The sequence below is a fragment of the Mobula hypostoma genome, chromosome X2, assembly GCF_963921235.1.
Source record: "Mobula hypostoma chromosome X2, sMobHyp1.1, whole genome shotgun sequence".
Taxonomy (NCBI): Eukaryota; Metazoa; Chordata; class Chondrichthyes; order Myliobatiformes; family Myliobatidae; genus Mobula; species Mobula hypostoma.
The window spans coordinates 42,119,281-42,137,807 of record NC_086129.1 but is presented as its reverse complement, the minus strand read 5'-3'; the positions used below and the strand labels follow the sequence as shown (position 1 = coordinate 42,137,807).

The 18,527-nt window shown below is 43.1% G+C and overlaps 1 protein-coding gene across 2 annotated transcripts in view; it reads left to right on the top strand.

The window, feature by feature from the left end:
- The window catches only part of scn2b (sodium channel, voltage-gated, type II, beta), a 42,385-nt gene extending 25,195 nt beyond the window's left edge, over positions 1 to 17,190 (top strand). The window contains exons 2-5 of one of the 2 annotated variants that reach the window (XM_063038323.1): positions 592 to 758; positions 7,477 to 7,687; positions 9,188 to 9,383; positions 13,434 to 17,190. In XM_063038323.1, coding sequence (XP_062894393.1) covers positions 592 to 758; positions 7,477 to 7,687; positions 9,188 to 9,383; positions 13,434 to 13,443 — 584 coding nt within the window. In that variant the 3' untranslated portion in view covers positions 13,444 to 17,190. Of the gene's footprint in view, positions 1 to 591; positions 759 to 7,476; positions 7,688 to 9,187; positions 9,388 to 13,433 lie in introns of those variants that run through there. The other variant, XM_063038324.1, reaches the window with a different exon arrangement.
- Positions 17,191 to 18,527: the final 1,337 nt, after the last annotated feature.

Genomic DNA, 18,527 nt, shown 5'->3' with positions numbered 1-18,527 from the left:
TTCCCCTGGGGCCCCTCCTCCTTCCCTTTCTCCTACTGTCCACTCTCCTCTCCTATCAGATTCTTTCTTCTTCAGTCCTTTTTATTCTGGCGTCTTCCCTCTTCCTTCTTCAGTCCTGATGAAGGGTCTCTGCTCGAAATACTGACTGTTCATTAATTTCCATAGATGCAGCCTGACCTGCTGCATTTTTGTGTGTTGTTATGTATCTTCTGGCTGATGGGAGAGGGGAGAAGAGAAAACAACCAGGGTGGGAAGGGTCCTTGATTATGAAGGCTACCTGGCCGAGGCAGTGGGAAGTATAGACGGACTTTGGACACGTGATGAGAGCAGGGAATGTTTCTGCTAACTCTAGTGCTAGGAGAGCTGTATGCAACTTGATGACATTGTGTTTGGGGGCAGACTTTACCGTTTGTTTATTTTAAGATAATTAACATTTTTCAATTTCAAATAATTTGAAAGGATGTTAGCAAACTCATAATTAAATTGTCACTCAAATCTCCTCTTTGTTAAGAAATCTGTCCTTGTTCGGCAGTTAGAAGTGAAAAGAAAGATTTGGTTTTTGATTGCTTGTTTTCCTTTTGCTCCCTGTAGTCCGCCTCGGATCTGGGATGGAAGTCATGGTTACTCCCAACGTTGTCAAGCTGAATGGGACATCAGCCAAACTGACCTGCACCTTTAACTCATGTTATGATGCCAGTGACAAGCACTTCTCCTTAAACTGGACCTATCAAGAATGTAATAACTGCTCGGAAGATCTCGTAAGTGTTCTGTATCTTATGGTTCAGTATTTGATTCAAAAGTGCTGAACAGTAAACATGGCTGGATTAATTGCTGAGGCACAGTGAGATAGATTACTGAATCCAACAGCTACTTAAAGTGATCGAGGACTCACTGAAGGACACCTAGAATGATAGCAATGTTTCTCCTTCAGCTGAATCAACATTCTGCACAGTCAGATGTCAAGAATTCCTCACTTCACCAATAAATGGGTTGGTGGTAATTTGCTCAGTTAATCCAATTCCCGAATTTGTAAGATTTATGGAAGGAACTAACAGAAATTTGCCAAACTTTACTGTTCCAGCACATAAAAATCAATGATAAAGAAGTATTAATATCAAAATAGAATCTTGGTAAATTGTTTAGTTACTTGTGTTGTGCTCAGTTGAGCAATGGCAGGATTCTTGCCTGTGTGTCCAGAGATTAAGGCAGTATTTATTGCTGCCTTCAAGTTTGAAAGAGGTTGTCTCACCAGATGAAGAACTTGGTAAGATTTTTAAGCATAAAAGAGGAAATTTGATATTTTAAAAGATAAATTAAATTTCTTTAAGATATTGTCTATTAGTAAATGTACTAAAAGTGGTGTGTCACCAGCTTCATCAAAATGGCTTACTTCTCTGGTGAAATTTATGTAAATTCTTAATTCTTCAGAGGAAGTTGCAAAGCCAGAATTCAGACACAGAGACATAGACAAAGACTCAGGGAGCATGGAAAATAAGACCTTAAGGCAAAGGAGCAGAATTAGGCCATCTGGCCCATCAAGTTTTCTCTGCCATTCCACAATGGCTGATTTATTATCCCTCTCAACCTCGTTCGCCTGCTTTCTCCCTGTAACCTTTGATGCTCTGACTAATCAAGAACCTATCAACCTCTGCTTTAAATATACCCTTCGACCCACAATGTTCTGCTGAACCAGCTAGAAAGAAAATTTTTTAAAAACCCAAACACTAATCCCTCCAGCCTACACAATCTCCGTATCCCTCCATCTTCCTTGCATCCATGTGCCTACCCAAACATCTCTCTTAAAAGCCTCTAATGTATTTGTCTCCACCACAATATCGGGCATCCATGACTCTCTGAGTAAAAAACTTACCCCTCACATCCCCTTTGAACCTACCCCCTCTCACCTTCAATGGATGCCCTCCGGAATTAGACATACCAACCCTGGGGAAAAGATATTCCCTGTCTACTCTATCTACGCCTCTCATAATCTGATAAACCTATCAGATCTCCCCGCAGCCTCTGCCACTTCAGAGAAAATGACCCCAGTTTGTCTACTTCTCATGATAGCACACGCCCTCTAAACCAGACAGTATCCTGGTGAACCTCTTCTGTATCCTCTCCAAAGCCTCAACATCCTTCCTATAGTGAGGTGTCCAGAACTGTATGCAATACTCCAGATGAGGCCTAACCAGAGTTTTATAAGTTTGCAACATAACCTCCTGATTTTTGAACTCAATGACTTGACTAACAAGAGCAAACATTCCATAAGCCTTCTTAACCACCTTGTCAACCTGTTCAGCCACTTTCAATTGTACTTATCTCTGGCAGCAAAAGTAAACTGTTTCTCTTTCCACAGATGCTGCTTTATGTAATAGTTTCCAGCATTTTCCATTTATATTTCAGATTTTCAGTATCAGTTGTAATTATTTGCTTTTACTTACTGAGCCATTTCTGAACCTAGTTAAAAGTTGACTACATAACTGAGGGTCTGCAGGCACACACAACTCCACACCAGGGGAACACCCTAATTTCATACTTTAAAGGGTATCAGTGACGCAGACAGGATTTTGCAGAAAATGAGTAATTTCCCAGTCACTGTTGCTGCTACTAGCTTTTAAATCCACATTTATTGAATTTTATTCTAAACACATGGAACCATAGAAAAACAGGCCTCTGAGCCCCACCAAGTTCATGGAGACATAGAGATCCATTTTTACAACAATCTTACCTGAACCCCTTTTGTTCTCCTCATATTCCTATCAAAGCCTTTATTCCAGGCTGTCAGTGACTAATACCAAAGGACATCGTCTTTTTAGCTCTGCTATGGACAGTCACAAGCACAACTGTGGAAGAGGAGGGCTGGGCATGGGGCTAGCAAACCCATCCCATTAAAAACCTAGTGTTATGTTTGGTAACTCCAAAACATGAAACTAATTGAAAGCAAACAAAACGGAGCCAGGAATGTGTGTCTTAGTTTCGTCTTCTTACTTTAAGCAAAGCGCGCGCTTGTGACGTGGTGGCATAACAACGTATGCCATTTACGTACTTTTACATATTACCTGCAATGAATTACTTAAACAAACAAAGAAAGCTTAATCAATCACATATTTACAATATTACTCAAATGTTACTGAACTATTAAATACACAACATTCAGTGCTACAAAACACCAACAGAATCTCCAAAGACTTCACTCCTGGGAGAGGAAGGATATACAAAGAAAATGGGCTACAGCCGCGGACAACTTAAAAAACCTGCCTAGGGCAAAGGACTCTGGGAGCTGCTGTTGGCGGCCTATGCCCCAGTAATGGGTAATGGGCTTAAAGCTAAATTGTTTTAAACTGAGTGGAGGAGAGTTTAGAGGTGGGGTTTGTTGTACACAGAGTGGTAGATGCTTGGAAAGCACTGCCAGGGGTGGTGGTAGAGGCAGATACATTAGGGGCATTTAAGAGACTCATAGATAGGCATATGGGGCCGCACAGGACTGCGCCAGCGACTGGGCTCAATTCCTGCCACTGTCTGTAAGGAGTTTGTACTTCCTCCCTGTGACCACGTGGGTTTCCTCCAGATGCTCCAGTTTCCTCCCACATTCTAAAGACGTTCTGGTTGGTAGGTTAATTGGTCATTGTAAATTGTCCCATGATTTGGGTAGGATTAAATAGGCATATTGCCTGGCATTGGGAAGGAACTGGAGCACTGGAGAAAAATCTATTCAGTCACAGGGAGAATGGGCAAACTGTACACAGATAGAGCCTGAGGCCAGGATCGAACCTGGGTCACTGAAAGTGTGAGGCAGCAGCTGAGCCACTAGCCGCCTCACCACCCCCCCATCCCTTGGTGGGATCATCTGACTAAATTATTGATAAAAACATGCATATGGATGTGTATGAAACCATGGTCACCATGACTGTATTTCCATGGGATGTATCTACATCCATTAAATTAGAAATGATCCACCAGAAACCACCAAGCCACAAACAAAGGACCAAGAGGCTATGATCTGCTGCCACTGGACAGCACTGGCCAACAAGCTGATTGTTTCTGGGGGTGTGTGGGGCTCTGGGCTGGGCCGCTGGCCTTGGGGGAACATGGCTGCAGAGCACAGATGATCCCAATGAAGCTGAGCTTCAGCAGCCATTGAACAACCTTTCTCTAGGAGAGAGCAACCAGCTGGAAAGTGGGAGAGGGAGGATCAGAAAGGAAAAGGAAGAGGGCTGGGACATAGTCTGAATGTAGGACGAGGGAGTTGAGGGAAAGAGGCGCAAAAGTCTGAGGGAAATAGTAAAGGGAAGGGAGGTAGGAATATTGAGGGAGAGCCATCTCAAGCAGGCTAGCAGGGCTGAGAGAATGTGGGTGAAAGTGTGTGTGTGTGTGTGTGTGTGTGTGTGTGTGTGTGTTGGCGTGTGGCCAAGTGGATAAGGTGTCGGTCTAGTGATCTGAAGGTCGCTAGTTCGAGCCTTGGCTGAGGTAGCGTGTTGTGTCCTTGAGCAAGGCACTTAACCACACATTGCTCTGCGACGACGCCAGTGCCAAGCTGTATCGGCCATAGTGCCCTTCACTTGGACAACATCGGTGGCGAGGAGAGGGGAGACTTGCAGCATGGGCAACTGCCAGTCTTCCATACAAGACCTTGCAGAAACCTTCCAAGGCGCAAATCCATGGTCTCACGAGACTAACGGATGCCTATTATTTATAAATAGGGATCAGCCACGATGGAATGGCAGAGCAGACTCAATGAGCTGGATGGCCTAATTCTGCACTTATGGTCTTACAGTCTTACTCGGTGGTGGTTGCAGAGTCTGGGAGGATGAGAGTCATAGGGAGTTTGAAAACAAAGAGGAGTCGATGTAGAGATGGTAAAATCATTGTGGGAGATGGGAACAAAAATTGGGAAGTGGGCAGCAGATTTTCAGATCTGTTCGGACCAGAAGATTGGAACAAACTTCCCGAAATAGAACTTAATAAATAGGAGCAGGAGTAGAGAATTCCAGAAATTCACCAACCCCCACATAAATAAATGAATCTTCATCTGAATCCTAATCTACTCCTTACTGTGTGACTGTGACTCTGATTTCGGTTGGTAAATATTCTCCCTGTGTCAGAGAGCTTAAGGTAAAAGGACCCTTAGAAGGAAGTGATCATAATATGCTCAAATTCACCCTGAATTTTGAGCAGGAGAAGCTAGTCAGATGTATCAATATTACAGTGGAGTAAAGGGAATTACAGAGGCATGAGGGGGAGTTGGCCAGAATTGATTGGAAAAGAACACTAGCAGGGATGACAGCAGAGCAGCAATGGCTGGAATTTCTGGAAGCAATTTGGAAGGCACAGGATATATACATCCCAAAGAGGAAGAAGTATTCTAAAGGAAAGACACAACCGTAGCGAATAAGAGAAGCCAAAGAGAAGGCGTATAGTAGAGCAAAAATTGGTAGGAAGTTAGAGGATTCAGAAGCTTTTAAATACCAACAAGAAGGCAACTAAAAAAGTCATTAAGAAGGTAAAGATGGAATACAAATGTAAGCTAGACAAAATATTAAAGAGGATAGCAAAAGTTTCTTCAGATACATAGTGTAAAAGAGAGGTGAGAGTAGAAATTGGACCGCTGGAAAATGATACTGGAGAGGTAGTAATGTGGGAAAAGGAAATGAAGGACCAACTGAACAAGTACTACGCATCAGTCTTCACTGTGCAAGACACTAGTAGTATGGTGAAATTTCCATATGTCAGGGTCATGAAGTGTGTGAAGTTACCATTACTGGGGAGAAGGTTCTTGGGGAATTGAAAGGTCTGAAGGTAGATAAGTCACCTGGACCAGATGGTGTACACCCCAGAGTTCTAAAAGAGGTGGCTGAAGTGATTGTGGAGGTATTAGTAATGATCTTTAAAGAATCACTAGATTCTGGAATGGCTCAGGAAGAATGGAAAATTGCAAATGCCACTCCACTCTTCAAAAATGCAGAGAAGGAGAAGAAAGGAAATTATAGACCAGTTACCCTGACTTCAGTGGTTGGGAAAATGCTGGAGCTGATTCTTAAGGATGAGGTCTCAGAATACTTGGAGGCACATCATAAAACAGGTCATAGTTGCTATGGTTTCCTCAAGGGAAAATCTTGCCAGACAAATCTGTTGGAATACTTCGAAGAAACAAGAAGCAGGATAGACGAAAGAGAATTGGTTGAGGTTGTGTATTTGGATTTTCAGAAAGCCTTTGACAAGGTGCCACACATGAGGCTGCTTAACAAGCTATGAGCCCGTGGTACTACAGGAGAGATTCTAGTATATATAAAGCAGTGACTGACTAGCAGGAAGCAAAGGATGGGAATAAAGGGAGCCTTTTCTGGCTGGCTGCCAGTGACTAGTGGTGTTCTACAGGGTAGATCTTTTTACATTATATGTTAATAACCTGGATGATGGAATTGCTGGCTTTGTTGCAAAGTTTGTAGATGATATGAAGATGGGTAGAGGGGCAGGTAGTTTGGAGGAAGTAGAGAGGCTACAGAAGGACTTGGACAGATTATGAGAATGGGCAAAGAAGTGGCAGATAGAATACAGTGTCGGGAAGTGTTTGGTTATGCACTTTGGCAGAAGATATGAAAGGGTAGACTATTTTCTAAATGGGGAGAAAATACAAAAAAAGAGGCACAAAGGGACTTGGCAGTGCTTGTGCAGGATTCTCTAAAAGTTAATTTGAAGGTTGAGTCTCTGGTAAGGAAGGCAGATGTGATGTTAGCATTCATTTCTGGAAGATTGGATATAATGTTGAGACTTTATAAAGCACTGGTGAGGCCTCACAGAGTATTGTGAGCAGCTTTGGGCCTCTTATCTTAGAAAGGATGTGCTGACGTTGGAGAGGGTTCAAAGGAGGTTCACGAAAATGATTCCAGGATTGAATGGCTTGTCATATGAAGAATGTCTGATGGCTCTGGGCCTGTACTCACTGGAATTCAGAAGAATGAGGGGTGACCTCATTGAAACCTATGAAATGGTGAAAGGCCTTGATACAGTGGATGTGGAGAGGATGTTTCCTATGGTGGAAGATTCTAAAACCAGGGGACACAGCCTCAAAATAGAGGGGCATTCTTTTAGAACGGAGATATGGAGGAATTTCTTGAGCCAGAGAGAGGTGAATCTGTTGAATTCTTTGTCACAGGTAGCTGTGGAGGCCAAGTCTGTATGTATACTAAGGCAGTGGGTGATAGATTTTTGATTGATCAGGGCATGAAGGGATACAGGGAGAAAGCAGGGAACTGGGGCAGGGAGGAAAATTGGATCAGCCATGATGAAATGGGGGAGCAGACTTGATGAGCCAAACGGCCTAATTCTGCTCCTATATCTTATGGTCTTATTTATTTTATATTTTTATTGTAGCTTATAGTAATTTTTGATATGTTGCACTGTACTGATGCCACGAAGAAACAGATTTCATGATATGTGCCTGCGATAATAATCCTGATTCTCACTCTGATTTTATAGTTTGTCCAATTTCGCCGCCGGGTCATCATCTCCAAAACAGACCGCTTTTTGGGTCGTGTGGAGTGGTCCGGCAACCTGGCAAGGAAAGATGTCTCCGTCACTATTCATGACATCCAGACTAGTGATGAGGGCATTTACAAGTGTTACGTCTTAAACCCTCCTGACCGGCACAAAGGATTGGGAACCATTCATCTCAGCGTGGTCACAGAAGGTATCGTCAAAAAAACCTCTCACCCGTCAGTACCAATATCCCTCCACCTTTCCCCATTAACCATTTGTCGTAGCACAAAGCCAGGCTCTTTGGCCTGCCGAGTGCACAACAACAACCCAGCACCTACAGCACTGTGTCTTACGCACATGTATATAACTCGGGTGACAAAGGCTTTTGTATAGTACTTCAGCAATTTTATGTATTGCACTGCACTGCTGCAAAAAAAAAATCATGACATATGTGAATGATGATAAACCTGATTCTGATCGGGGTCTCTATTGTGGACTGAGAGTGGGAAGGGGGCAGGGAGAGGGGAATCATGGTTGGGAAAAGATGAGGGGAGAATGGAGGGAGCTGGAAGCACCAGAGGGACATTCTGTAATGATCAATAAACCAATTGTTTGGAATCAAACGACCTTGCCTGGTGTCTCAGGGCTGGGTGTGTCTGCATCCATGCCACCCCGTACCCCTAGCACTCCTTCTCTGCCACCCATCCCATACCCAACCCACGGCACTGCACCCTCACCATTCTTAACATCGTTTGCTCCCGTCAAATTTACAAACTTGCTCTCTGCTCCACATTGACAAATGCAGTACTGGGAAAAAGTCTAAGGATCCTAGTTATATACAGTATATATGCCTGAGACTTTTGCATAGTATTGTATCTACACTAATCTTATGCTAATCCCACTTTATCCTTTCCACAGAAAGAGGGAGACCCATACATCTGCCTGTGGGGTGGGGCGAGCGGTGGGTATTTACAAACTCTAAAGCAGCTTCTTTCCCTGAAAAGATGCACGAGAAAATAGGAGTAGGAGTTAGCTACTTGATCCCTTAAATCTGTCCTGTCATTCAATAAGAGCATGGCTGATCTACCATAGGCCTCAACTCCTTCTTCCAGCCATTTCCCCAAAATTCCATAAATTAAAAAATAATTATCCGCTTGCTTCTTAAATGCTTTTCACCTCCACCACCTTCTGTCTAGAGAGGAAAGTCCACTGTTGCTGCCATTTTCATGCCCCATGCCTGAAGGAGTAGACCCACAAAAAGGTGGAGGAATTCCGCCGGTCAGGCAGCAGCTATGGAGGAAAATTTTGTATGGAGTCAACGTTTTGGGGCAAGACCCTTCATCAGGACTGGAAATGAAAGAGGCAGAAGCCAGAATCAGAACATGGGGGAGGAGGGGGATACAAGATGGCAGGTAACAAGTGAGACCAGCTGAAAGGGAAGACGGATGGGAGGGAGAGAGGGGATGATGTGAGAAACTGGGAGCTGATAGGTGGAAGAGGTAAAAGGCTGAAGAAGGAGGAATCTGATTGGAGAGTACAGTGGACCATGGAAGAAAGGAAAGGGGGAGGGGAACCAGAGGGAGGTGATGGACATGAAAGTGGGAGAAGGAAAGCGAAGATAAGGGGGTAACCAGGTTGGGAAGTGTCCGCATCTGCAGAATCTCTTGTAACTCTGTGGTAGACAGTTACTAACAGGTGCTCTCTCTTTCAGTGGCTCCTGAGCGTGACTCCACCGTCGCTGTAATCATTGGCGCCTCCGTTGGTGGATTCCTTGCTGTCGTCATTCTGATTTTAGTCATAGTTAAGTGTGTGAGGAGGAAAAAGAAACAAGATAACCAATCCGAAGATCAGAAAACTGAAGAAGAAGGAAAAACAGACGGGGAAGGCAATCAGGAAGAAGAGGAAAAGTAAGGCTCATGGAGTCAGCTGGGACTCAGGTTCAACAGCCTCTCCAAGTATTCTATTTTATTTATTTTATTGGATGTAGGGTGGTTGCTAAGGTTAATGTTTACTGCTTATCCCTAATTGCTCTTCAGAAGGTGGTGGTGAGCTGCCCTGTTCAACCACCTCAGTCCTTCTGATGATACCCTCTTAGGCATTGAGGTCCTGAATCTGGACCCACCAACAACGTAACACACACAAAATGTTGGAGGAGCTCAACAGGTCAGGCAGCTTCCATGGAAAGGAATAAACCATCGACATTTCAGGCCGAGACCCTTCATCAGGACTGGAAAGGAAGGGGGAGATGCAAGAATGAGAAGTTGGGGGGAGGCATCAAGCTCCGCTTCCTTTCCGGTCCTGATGAAGGTTCTCGGACCGATATGTTGACGTTTTATTCATTTCATGGATGCCGTCTGACCTGCTGAGTCCCTCCAGCATTTTTTGTGTGTTGCTCTGGATTTCCAGCACCTGCAGAATCTCTTGAGTCAGTGACAAAATGGTGCTCTGTTTCCAAGTCAGGACAGAGTACAACCAGAAGGGGAATCAGCAAATTATGTTATTCCCACGTCTTTGCTACCTTTGTCCTTGATAGTAGATTTCCCATGTTTAAGAAGTCTTGTTAGAGCAATTTAGCTAATCATAGGGCAGCATGGTAGCGTAGTAGTCAGCGGATTGCTTTTCAGCATTTCCAATCAGGGTTTAATTTCCACCGTTGCCTGTAAGGAGTTCATATACTCTCACCGTGACTGCATGGATTTCCTCCAGGTGCGTGGAATGGGCTGCCGGCAATGGTGGTGGAGGTAGATACGATAGGGTCTTTTAAGAGACTTTTGGATAGGTACATGGAGCTTAGAAAAATAGAGGGCTATGGGCAAGCCTAGTAATTTCTAATGTAGGGACGTGTTCGGCACAACTTTGTGGGTCGAAGGGCCTGTATTGTGCTGTAGGTTTTCCAAGTGGTTAAGGTTGGTGAGTTGTTGGCGCCGGCAGTGTGGTGACACTTGCGGGCTGCCCAGTACAATTTCTGCTGATTTGATTTGATGCAAGTGACGCAGTTCACTGTCTGTTTCAATGTACATGTGACAAATAAAGTTAATCTTTTAGCTGAGCAAATGCAGAGCATTTTTGTCAATGTTACACTCTAAGCTATAATCTGCAAGCAGGGGCCAGAATGAGCAAACACGATGAAATCTGCAGATGCTGGAAATTCAAGCAACATACACAAAAAATGCTGGTGAACCAGCATTTTTTGTGTGTGTTGCCAGAATGAGCATTTCAGATGGGGGATGAGAGGCTAACACAGCCGGCTGCCTTGTCTTGGATGATGTCAAACTTCTTACTGGAATCTTAGGTGGTTGTAAAAGATCCCAGAACATTATTTTAATGAAAAGAGGAGAGGATCCCCCAATAACAGACCAACATACTGCATATTCCTCAAACAATATGACCAAAAAGCAAATGATCTGATTGTTATTATCATGCTGCTCTTAGGAGGTTGGTTTGAAAGATACGTCAAATGTGGCAAATCAAAGTCATCAAACAAAGTTAATGTGGTTTTACAATTGATCTTTTCATTGAAAACCCAACGTACATAAGCGAGAAACAGTAGACGTACTATCCTTAGATTTTCAGAACGCATTTGATAGGACATTGCAGCAAACTTTAGTACAGAAAATAGAAGCGCATGGTGCAGGAGGTGACAGATTAAGGGGTGGCACTGTAGTGTAGCAGTTAGCACAACGCTTTACGGCACCATCTGTGGTTTGATTCCCACCATGGTCTTATCCGGGTGCTCTGTTTTCCTCCCACTTTCCAGAAGATGTATTGTTAGGAATGGCAAGTTGTGGGCATGTTATGTTGGCACCAGAAACGTGGTGACACTCAAGAGCTGCCCAGCACAATCCTCGCTGACTCAATTTGAAACAAACAACACATTTCATTGCAAGTTTTGATGTACATATGACAAATAAAGCTAATAGTTATCTAATCTTTACCTTTCGATTCTTCCCCTTCTTCTTCTTCTTCTTAAGCCCATCACCCTTTTTTGGGTCAGAGGCTACTGACGGCAGCTCGCCAGAGTCCTCTGTCCTGGACCAGTCTCTCAAATCGTCCCTCGTCTTAGATCCTTTCTCTCCCAGGATGAGCTCTTTGAAGCTTCTGTTGCCATTTCTGTAGCTCTGGGTTTTTACAGGATGGGATTGCTAGCCTCATGCCCAACCCTCCTCCTTTCACAGCGGGGCTTGGGACCATCCACGGTGGACTTCATCTTCAGATTGGTGCAGATAGAAAATTGCTTGGTTAACACAAAATGGAGTGTTGGCATAAAGAGGTCTTTTTTGCTATTTGACAAGATGTAATGAGTGCCAAGGGATTGCTGCTGGGATTTTAATTTTTGTGATTTATCCAAGTGATTTTGATGAGGGCACAAAAGTTACAGTTGCTAAACTTCCTAATGACACTTGGATAGGTAGGAAAGTAAGCTGTAGAGAGGACATAGGGAGATTTCAAGGAATATAGATGGATTAAATGAGGCAATGATTTGGCAAATGAAGTATAATGAAGCAAAGAATTAAAAAAAGAACTATATTATATAAATGGTTGCAGAGGGATCTAGTCTGCGATTCAGTAAGCACGTAGGTACAGTAAGCATTTGTTTGTTTGTTTATTTTTTTCTATATAGAGATACAGCATAGAACAGGCCCTTCTGGCCCTTCGAGCCGCTGCACCTAGCAACCCCCCGATTTAATCCTGGCCTATCACAGGACAATTTACAATGACCAATTAACCCACCAGTCCGTAGATCTTTGGACTGTGGGAGAAAACCAGAGCACTGGAAGGAAACCCACATGGTCACAGTGGAAAATGTACAAACTCTTTACAGGCAGCGGTGGGAATTGAACCTGAGTCACTGGTACTGTAAAGCGTACCACTATACTACCGTCCCACCCCAAAAATTAGGAAAACTATCAGAATGAGATAGCTTATTGTTTTTGGAACTGCATACAAAAGTTAGGAGATTCTGCTTCAGTTATCTCAGACTTGAAAAAGACTACATCTGGAGTACTGTGCACAACATTGGACTTGTTATAGAAGGAAGAATATTAATATGTTAGAAACTGTTCTGAGAAGGTAAACTGGACAAAGACCTGGAATGGGTGGACCTATTTATGAAGAAAGTTTGGATGGAATAAGATTGTTTCAGTTAATTCCTCTCTAATTCTTCTACACTCGAGAAGTTGTTGCTGGGGTTTAGTAGAAATAAAGAGGAATTGACTGAAACAAAGATAACATTGAAGGGTCTTGGCAGGGTGAATGTGAAGATATTTTCTCTTTATTTTTTATTTTTATTTAGAGATGCAGTGCATAAAAGGCATTTCCGGCCTAACAGGCTGTACGGCCCGGCAACCCACCTATTTTACCCTAGCCTAATCACAGGACAATTTACATGACCAATTAACCTGCTATCTGGTACGTCTTTGGACTGTGGGAGGAAATTGGAGCACCTGGAAGAAACCCACATGTTCACGGGAGGACGTACAAACTCCTTACAGACGGTGTCGGAATTAAACTCCAAACTCGGAAGCCCCTAGCTGTAATATTGTTGCACTAACTGCTATGCTACCATGGCGCCCCTTATGGGAGCATCTGGGACTAGAAGTCAAAGTTTACCAATAAGAATCACCCATTGAATAATGCAACTGTTTTTCTCTCAGATGATCATAAGTCTTTGGACCTTCTTCTGACAAGTCAATGGCTACTTTTAAGGCAGAGGAAGATAGACACTTCATAATCAAAGCGGTGGAAGTTACCATAGGCAGATGAGAATACAATCAGTTCAGCCATGATTTAATGAACACATAGAGTGAGTTTGAGGACCAAGTTCTATATTGGTGCAAAAGCTTGTTCACTCCTTCCTGCTAATTGTAAAACAATGTGGAAGCAAAGAACCCAATTGTTTCTGGCATTGAGATTGCAGTTCATTCGAGCTTTGTTCTAACTGAGTTTTGTGTTTGTAGGCAGCACTAGGGACAGTGAAACTTGGCTGAGGATGACCTGCCTCTGCTGACGACTGTTGATCTTCATGCTTCACGGGATGTTACCGATTCTCCTCCATGCTGCTTTACATTAAACACAAGTGCTGATGTGCCCACCTTCCGCTGCGCCGCAAAACCGCGTTCGATTCATCGTGCATGCCGTCAACCTCCAAACTGCGCGCAAGTGATACCACTGAACATGGCAGTATTCAACGCGAGCACTAGCTTCACACCATCAGCGTAAATACAATGCGAATTATCATGCCAAGTGCCATATGAATGTGGTGAATTATAACTAGGGTGTTAATTGTGCACGCTTTAACTGAGCGTCAGTGAGTAGGTGGCACATTACAAGTAAAAATAATATGCACCCTGCTTCGTTATTCATTCAGGGGAACGTAAATGTAGTTGTTTTGCTTATTCACTGTTTGGGAGGTTAGCATTGCCGGCAAGACCAGTATTTACTACCCTTCTCTAATCGCCCTTGAGAAGTTTTTGGTGACCTGCTTTCATGAACCACTATTGTCCCTCTGCTGTAGTTGATCCCGCACTGTTGTGGAGTAGGAGTCCCACCAGAGAAGGTGGATTACCATCTTCATATTCCCACTTGACTCTGTCCCTCAGTAGTGAGTAAATCACATGTGATAGAAAAAAAACTAATGTTGCAACCAATTCCGTACATTTTCCAGCAGGCAGGTTCAATTAAAATTGCTGAAGGCGTATGTATGTGTTTGTTTTTAAGAAAAGAATAGCACCTCAAAATATCCATTGTAATGATTTGGAAGACTCCAATTTCTTGGTAGGGTGTGCCTAAGGAATCCTGAATATATCACAGGATACTTCTTGTCCAATTTATCCAAGATCAGGGGAATTCTCAAAATGGAGGCTTTGACAGGACCATTCTGAAATATCTTCTTGTGTCTTTCCCCCAAGGAAGGAGGTAGTTACAACACATCTGCCAATCAGTGGCAGGGAACATTCCAGACACATTGGTTTTGTACAGCACAAAATGGCTTACTTTTTAAATCCAATTCCTGTGTGCTAAATGTGAGGTAATTTTGTGATTAGAAATTGAGCTTGCTATGGACCGGAAGAGGATTTATTTTCATAAATAAAATAAAAACTTTATACATATGAGCACAAGCTGAAGTCCCACACTGCCAACAATGGAATAAACATGTTATTCTAAACACTGGGGCTGACAAGAGGTTTCCTGGTAAGGTTCCTAACCTTCTCAAAACTAACCTGAAATTTTCAAATTGAGGATGTCTATCCTGGGCAATATTTCCAATAACCCAGGGAACTGGTGATATAGGTCACTGACGTGGGCAACAAACATTGAGATAAAGCCCTGTGAATAATGGCTTGACTCACAGCCATGGGAGTTAGAATCGGGCACTTATTAAAAGACCTTGGTGGCCTGGTGCCTCTCATCACCAGTGATCTGGGTTCATTTGTAATCTTTGGTGCTGTTTTTGTGGAGTTTACGTGCTCTCCCTGTGAATTCATGGGTTTCCTCTGGGTGCTCTGGTTTCCCTCCACTTCACAATGACGAGTGGGTGGTTAGGTTAATTAGCCAGAGTATGTGTGTGCGTGTGTGGAGCCTGGGGAGAGATGATAGGAAAGTCGAGAGAATAAAATGGGACTTGCATAGGATTAATGTAAGTATATGTTTGACAGTACAGACTCGTAGGGTTGAAGAACCTGTTTCTGTGCTGTGTACCTCTCACTCCATGATTCTATGACTTTCCCAATCTGAGCCTCAGAACTAAGCTCGGGGAACAGTTCAGAGTTATCGCTCTGAGAGCCACAACTCTCTGGGAGGGTGGTAGGTTCTTTATTGGAGGAATGGAGTAAGAAGGGAAGGGAGGGAGACTTGGAAATTATAGCTTGGGGAAGAGAAAGAAGCCAATTGGCGTAAAAGAGAGAAGGGAAACAGGACCTTGGGGAGGTGTATCCATGGAAATTGTTGCCACAGACAGCTGTGGAGGCCAAGTCTTTGAGTATATTTAAAGAAGAGTTGACAGCTCCTTGATTAGTAAGTGTGTCAAAGATTACGGGGAGGAAGCCTGAGTATGGGGTTGAGAGGGATAATATGGAATAGCAGGGAAAACTCAATGGGCTGAATGGCCTAACTCTGTTCCTGTGTCTTATGAGAATGTGAGTTTCCAGTTCCTACAAACTATAATGTGAATTAAAAAACTGCAGATGCTGGAAATCTGAAAGGAAATCAAAAACTCAGCGAGTCAGGAAAAAGAATCAGAGTTACTGTTTTAGGTCAGAGACCTTTCGTCAAATTCTGATTTTTTAGGATCAGAAGGAACAGGATGGTGAGTGAGAATAGCCCCCGGCGGGGAAGGCAGGAAGGGGAGGAGTGAAACCCGATGATCTTCCCATGGATAAACAGTGAAAGGTAAGGAGTGAAGAAAGAGGGAACCAAAGATTCTGAGCTGGTTGAAATAAGAGGGCAATGAGGAGCTGGGTCCTTTAACCAAGATCTATTGAATCACAGGGCAGTGCACTACATATGGCTATTAAGGTGTAGACTAAAACACAATTTCAAAGTGAATGAGTTAATATTTGATTATTTTGTAAATTATCATGAAATTGAAGATTACATTATCAGGTATTGTATGTAATCAAATGTGATCAGAATGCATTGTGATCAAACCAGATATGGCAGCTCTGTGTTTCTGACCTCCACTGGGGTTTTAATACAGCCTAGCAACCTTCTGCTTTACCACGGCAACATCCCATCCCTTATGTCAAGCCAGCATGTCTAGATTAACACTGATGAGGTCCATTACTAGTCTATGGACCTTTCACCTTCCTTGCCCTGCCCTACCTGGATTGTTCCTTCAAAGTTTAACGCTTTAACTAATGCTTAAGCTTTCAACAACTAAGTTGCTTTGCTTAAGTCCCTATTATTAGTCTTCCTTGTCCAAGGACCTGAATTTATTCCTAGCTGGGCATTATTTTTTAAATGGGAATGCTCTCCTGTTTCAGCCTGCTGTTGTTCCAAGTCCACAGAGAACATGACCAGTGTGAAAGTAGCAAGAGATAATTTGGAGGCATATTGTATTGTGGGCTCAGCTTCTGACCCTGACATCAATCTGACAATTTAACTTCAGTTAGATTGCCAACTTTGCTTTTGCATATTTTAGGAGGTTTTGTCGCATGATCTGTAAGTTGGCTAGCCCCTCCCTAGGTCCCCACCATTGGTGCCTGACACATCCATTGTCACAGTTGTCCACCTTTTATCCCATTGGAAAAAAAAGGCCCTTCAAATTACCCACTATGAGACTGTTGGCCATTTAATACCGTAAAGCAGGTGAATCTGGAGGTCCCAGGACAAGCCTGGAGGAGCTGACAAACACACACATTCGGCTAATCCAATGAACTTCTTCTGTCAGTGGTGTAACCCTCCTTGTTACTGGACCCATGATGCGCTACCTACCGTGATGAGATACCTTTCCCCTCTGATTTCTAGCAGAAATATGAATGAGTTTCCACAGAGTGAGCATGTGATCACACGCGTTAACAGTCACCTTCCTTAACGGACTGACCCACTACAAGTTATTTTGCTGGGCAAGTTGGGTTGCATTTGAGAATTGATGATGTTTTTTATATCTTTTTCATGGTATTTTCCCCTTTGGAGGTTTTCAGTATTGCCAGAAAGGATTGTCAGGGATTCTGGATACCTGTTAGTTGTAACATAGTTAAAAATAAAGTAAATGTGATTGAAATAAATCCTTGTGGTGTTGGAATTTATTTTTATACTCACCCCTCACAGGCACTATCTGATCTTGGGTACAGTCACTGTCTAGATTTTGCACTTGTTTGCATTCCTCACTGATTCTCAACAGTGAGCATTACAAGGGCTGCATGGGAATGCAAAGAGTTGCGAGCAATGGATCTGCAAAAAGCTACAGAGGGCTGTAGAGTCAGCCAGCTCCATCATGGGCACTAGTCTCCCCGGTATCAAGGACAACTTCAAACGGAGATCACTCAAAAAGGCAGCATCCATCATTAAGGGCATGCCCTCTTCTCATTACTACCATCAGGAAGGAGCTTTAAGAGCCTGATGACACAGATTCAACATTTTAGGAACAACACAGTCAGATTTTTGACAGTCCATGAACCCATGAACACATGTATTTTGCTCTCTTTTTGCATTATTTATATACATTGTAATATATCCTTATTGTAAATTATAGTAATTTATTTATGTATTGCACAGAACAGCTCCTGAAACATAACAGATCTCAAGATGTTTGTCAATGATAATAATCCTGATTCTGATTTTGGACCAGCCTGATCCTGCCTTCACCCAAGGTACGCACACTACGCATTTTATAAAGGGGATGAAAAACTTGATCACAGGTGGCTTTTGTCCTCCTTTTGGAGAAACTGTTGTAGATGTTAGAATCATAGAGAGATGCGGCATGGAAACAAGCCATTTGGCCCTTCAACTCGATGCCAAACATCGGGTATCCATTTACCTACCCTACCTTAATCCATTTTATTCTTCCTGTGTTCCCATCAGCTCCCCATGGATTCCTCCACTCGCCTATACAAGGGAACAATTAACCTCTTACCCAGTGTTCGCTCTAAGGTGTGCGCATGTGCACGCGCACGCATCTTTTGCTACTAGCGCACAAAGGAATTTAAACTGCGCACAAAAGGTTGTCACCCTCTACCTCGTTGGCATATTAAGTATATTTCACAATCATACACAATCACATTTCCTTTTCTGGTTTCTGATGCAGACAGTGTTGACAATGTGGAGTTTGCGATGATTTGTCTGCAGATTTTAGAACAGGCTTATTTATACTGTTTTCTATTGAAGAAATTATTGATTCACTATGTCGAATTCCAAAGGAGCAAAGGGCATGAAGCGCAAAAGAACTGCGAGTTCATTTAAAGCGGAATGGCTTAATGAAACAGTAGAAGCTGCTACACTGAAAGCTCATGAAGTCAGGAACGTACAGCTATGAGAAATATTTATGTACAATACAGAAACTGGTGTTGCCTGTGTGTGTTGTCGTGATGCAAAAGTTGTTCAAGAATTTGAAG